The sequence below is a fragment of the Eschscholzia californica genome, unplaced genomic scaffold, assembly GCF_041429995.1.
Source record: "Eschscholzia californica isolate CP2 unplaced genomic scaffold, dmEscCali1.0.p SCAF_1, whole genome shotgun sequence".
NCBI lineage: Eukaryota > Viridiplantae > Streptophyta > Magnoliopsida > Ranunculales > Papaveraceae > Eschscholzia > Eschscholzia californica.
This window is the reverse complement of record NW_028238198.1, coordinates 38,837,658-38,840,754: the sequence shown is the minus strand read 5'-3', so window position 1 is coordinate 38,840,754 and position 3,097 is coordinate 38,837,658. Positions and strand designations below refer to the sequence as shown.

Here is a 3,097-nt window from a genome sequence, read left to right as displayed (position 1 = left end):
GGTAGGGGATTTGTGGGGCTCAAGGGAGGGTCCCACGTACGGCTTGATTTGCGGAGCGACGTGTTGCTTGTACGTTTACTCACACCCAACTCATTTACAAGGGGCACTCTTTCTTCATTTTACCCTCGAGTTTATTCATTCATTTGTGACTTGATTTGGAATGAAAATTTCCACTTTCCCCTTTCCAAATCTCATGCTTTTCCTAATACGACCAATATTTTCTTGAAAGCACTAGGATTTATTACGATATTTTTGCAATTAAAAAATATGAAAGTATAAGTCAACCAAAATGATTTCACAAGTTGTGATACTCTTCTTTGCTAAGAACAAATGATAATCGACAGTAACAAAACAGAACTTCGTAGTGAGACGAAATAGAATAACATATATTTTGACTCTTTATTGTCTGCATTTTTATTTTATACTTTTTTGTTTTACTGTGCATCCTATTCTTGAATGAAGAACTCTTTAGTTGGTCTTAAGAAATTCAAATATATCAAAAATATAAACTCATTTTGTGGATAGGACTTAGAAACTTAGAATATTTGTTAAGTTTATATAGCAATATCCTATTCTCTAATAACACATGAGCATTTTGTGGATTTTGGGACAATTGTAACTTGTTCAACTTTTTTTTTACAAACAAAATGATTTATTTAATACTTTAATTTGAAGGAAAAAAACTTCAATTAAGTGGAGGGAAGCAAACTAGCGCTAATTACGGTATCATTATTCCGTAAATGCCCCTTATGGGCTCAATATATACTCCACAAACAATCCTAAAGTCCCCCATCTTCCCATCTTTCACACTCTGCCCTCAGTCTCTGTTTCCCACTTTCCCCACTCCCTTCCTTCTTTCTAGTGAGAGAAACAGAGGAGACAAAAATGGGTATTGTTCCCGTGGTTGTGATTTCTATTCTCTCTCTACTTTCTCTCGTTGATGCACGAATTCCAGGCATTTACACCGGCGGTGGTTGGCAAAGTGCTCATGCTACCTTCTATGGTGGTAGCGACGCTTCTGGTACTATGGGTATGTCACCTAACCCTATTTTCAACTCTCTCTCTCTTCTTTTCGTCCAATTCTTCAGTGTACCCAGAACTTGCATCAGATTTATACATAAAACCCTAAATTATTCTCTCTATATAACTTGATGTTTTGCATTTTCTCATATACTCTGTTTCTCTCTGTACAGGAGGAGCTTGTGGGTATGGAAATCTCTACAGCCAAGGCTATGGCGTCAACACAGCTGCTCTTAGCACAGCTTTGTTCAACAATGGACTAAGTTGTGGCGCCTGTTTCGAGTTAAAATGCACCGACGACCCCAGATGGTGTCATTCCGGCAGCCCTTCCATTTTCATTACGGCCACCAACTTTTGCCCACCTAACTTCGCTCAAGCTTCCGATAATGGTGGCTGGTGCAACCCTCCTCGTCCTCATTTCGATCTCGCCATGCCCATGTTCCTTAAAATCGCTGAGTACCGCGCCGGAATTGTTCCGGTTACTTACCGCAGGTTTGACCCTCACCCTATACTCTTTTTGTCACTTGTGGGTCAGATTCCGGTCGTCACAACTTTATCTTCTCACTTAATGGTCGTCAGATCTTCAACTGTCTCTTGAACTTCTTTCACATTACCAAAAAGTACTTTTTCCTTCTCCCTGAGGGCATTTTCGTCATTTACAACTTGGTGGGAAAAAAACGTTATTTTCAGTTAAATAACGGGATTTCTAGGATAAAATAACAAAAAAACGGTTTATTTATTTGCTGATGGATTATTTTTTTGTTGGGATATGATATCAGGGTGCCATGTAGGAAGAGAGGAGGGATAAGATTCACAATCAACGGTTTCAGATACTTCAATCTGGTACTGATATCAAACGTGGCAGGAGCAGGAGACATCGTACGGGTAATGGTAAAAGGGTCAAGGACAGGATGGATGACAATGAGTAGAAATTGGGGTCAAAATTGGCAATCAAATGCTGTTTTGGTGGGTCAGTCACTCTCTTTTAGGGTTACAGCTAGTGATCATCGTTCCTCTACCACCTGGAATGTTGTACCAGCTAATTGGCAATTTGGTCAAACTTTTACCGGCAAAAATTTTAGGGTTTAATTTTCAAAAACATTTTCCCGGTTTTATTATTAGGCGCCCTTTTAGATGCTGCCCACTTTTTTCTATTGAGGGAGGGGAGGACTGATAATAGTAAAAGCAAACTTAGAGAGAGAGAGAGAGTAAAGTAAAAGTGTGGTTAGTGATGTGTGGGTTTTGAGAAGGTTGACTATATATACTAGCAGTAAAAGTTGTAGTGGCTGAGGTAAAAAGCTGAGGTGGTTGCAGAAAATGAAAATGCAACCCGCAGTAACCCTATATATTGTTTGTTTTTCTTTACTTTTAATACTCTTTGAGTCTAGTATTGAATTTGTGATTAATGTGTGTATTTTGTTTGACTATATTATTACGTTTAGTTAATGAAATGTCTAATTTTCTTATTCAAGTACTTCAATTTGGCCCCATAATCATTCTTCTTTTTTAATGGTTGGTATGTGTGTTGTGTTTTGGACTTTTGATCTGTGGAAGTGAAAAGATTAAATCTCTTACCACTCAAAGTCTCAAACCAAGGGTTTTTGGAAATTTCCATCATAATTCTATGACATTACGACCAATAGCCTAAATATTGTATGTGCTAGTATTTTCATATCGTGGGATCGAGTACTATAGGTAATTTTAACTCGTATGTGTTGTAATTGTATTAAGCTATGTAACTTGAGAAATCAAATATGGAAATTCAAAAATGATGATAAGATTCTTGAATAAGACTTGGGTATTGATGAGGTGATAGTGTTGGAAAATTTTTTATCCTTGTCAAAGCATAGAGACATCCAAGAGAAGATCATTATTTCATTGGTTTATGAGACATTGATGGATAATGGAGTATAATATGTAATACTTTGTTTCTTTAATATATGCCTTATCGGCTAATCTTATCTGGTATCTTTCCTACTATAACCTCTGATATATTCTCATCCAGAGGCCCTGAAAGCTCCATTAATTTCTTCCTTGCGTCTTCTTTACACAATCTATCTAGACATACATAATATAG

General features: G+C 37.2%; 1 protein-coding gene across 1 annotated transcript; it reads left to right on the top strand.

Moving 5' to 3' along the window:
• The first annotated feature begins 588 nt into the window (after positions 1-588).
• LOC147566682 (expansin-A6) lies at positions 589-2,486 on the top strand. Its single transcript, XM_086653189.1, has 3 exons — positions 589-1,030; positions 1,194-1,512; positions 1,800-2,486. Exons 1-3 carry the CDS (start codon positions 886-888, stop codon positions 2,107-2,109), a joined length of 774 nt encoding a protein of 257 aa, XP_086509315.1. The 5' UTR covers positions 589-885; the 3' UTR covers positions 2,110-2,486.
• The last annotated feature ends 611 nt before the right edge of the window (positions 2,487-3,097 follow it).

Excerpts from the sequence above, each read along its gene's own strand:
- LOC147566682 (XM_086653189.1), top strand. The coding sequence starts at position 886 with ATGGGTATTGTTCCCGTGGTTGTGATTTCTATTCTCTCTCTACTTTCT. Across the intron at positions 1,031-1,193 it reads CGACGCTTCTGGTACTATGG|GAGGAGCTTGTGGGTATGGA; the intron begins GTATGTCACCTA and ends CTCTCTGTACAG. Across the intron at positions 1,513-1,799 it reads GTTCCGGTTACTTACCGCAG|GGTGCCATGTAGGAAGAGAG; the intron begins GTTTGACCCTCA and ends ATATGATATCAG.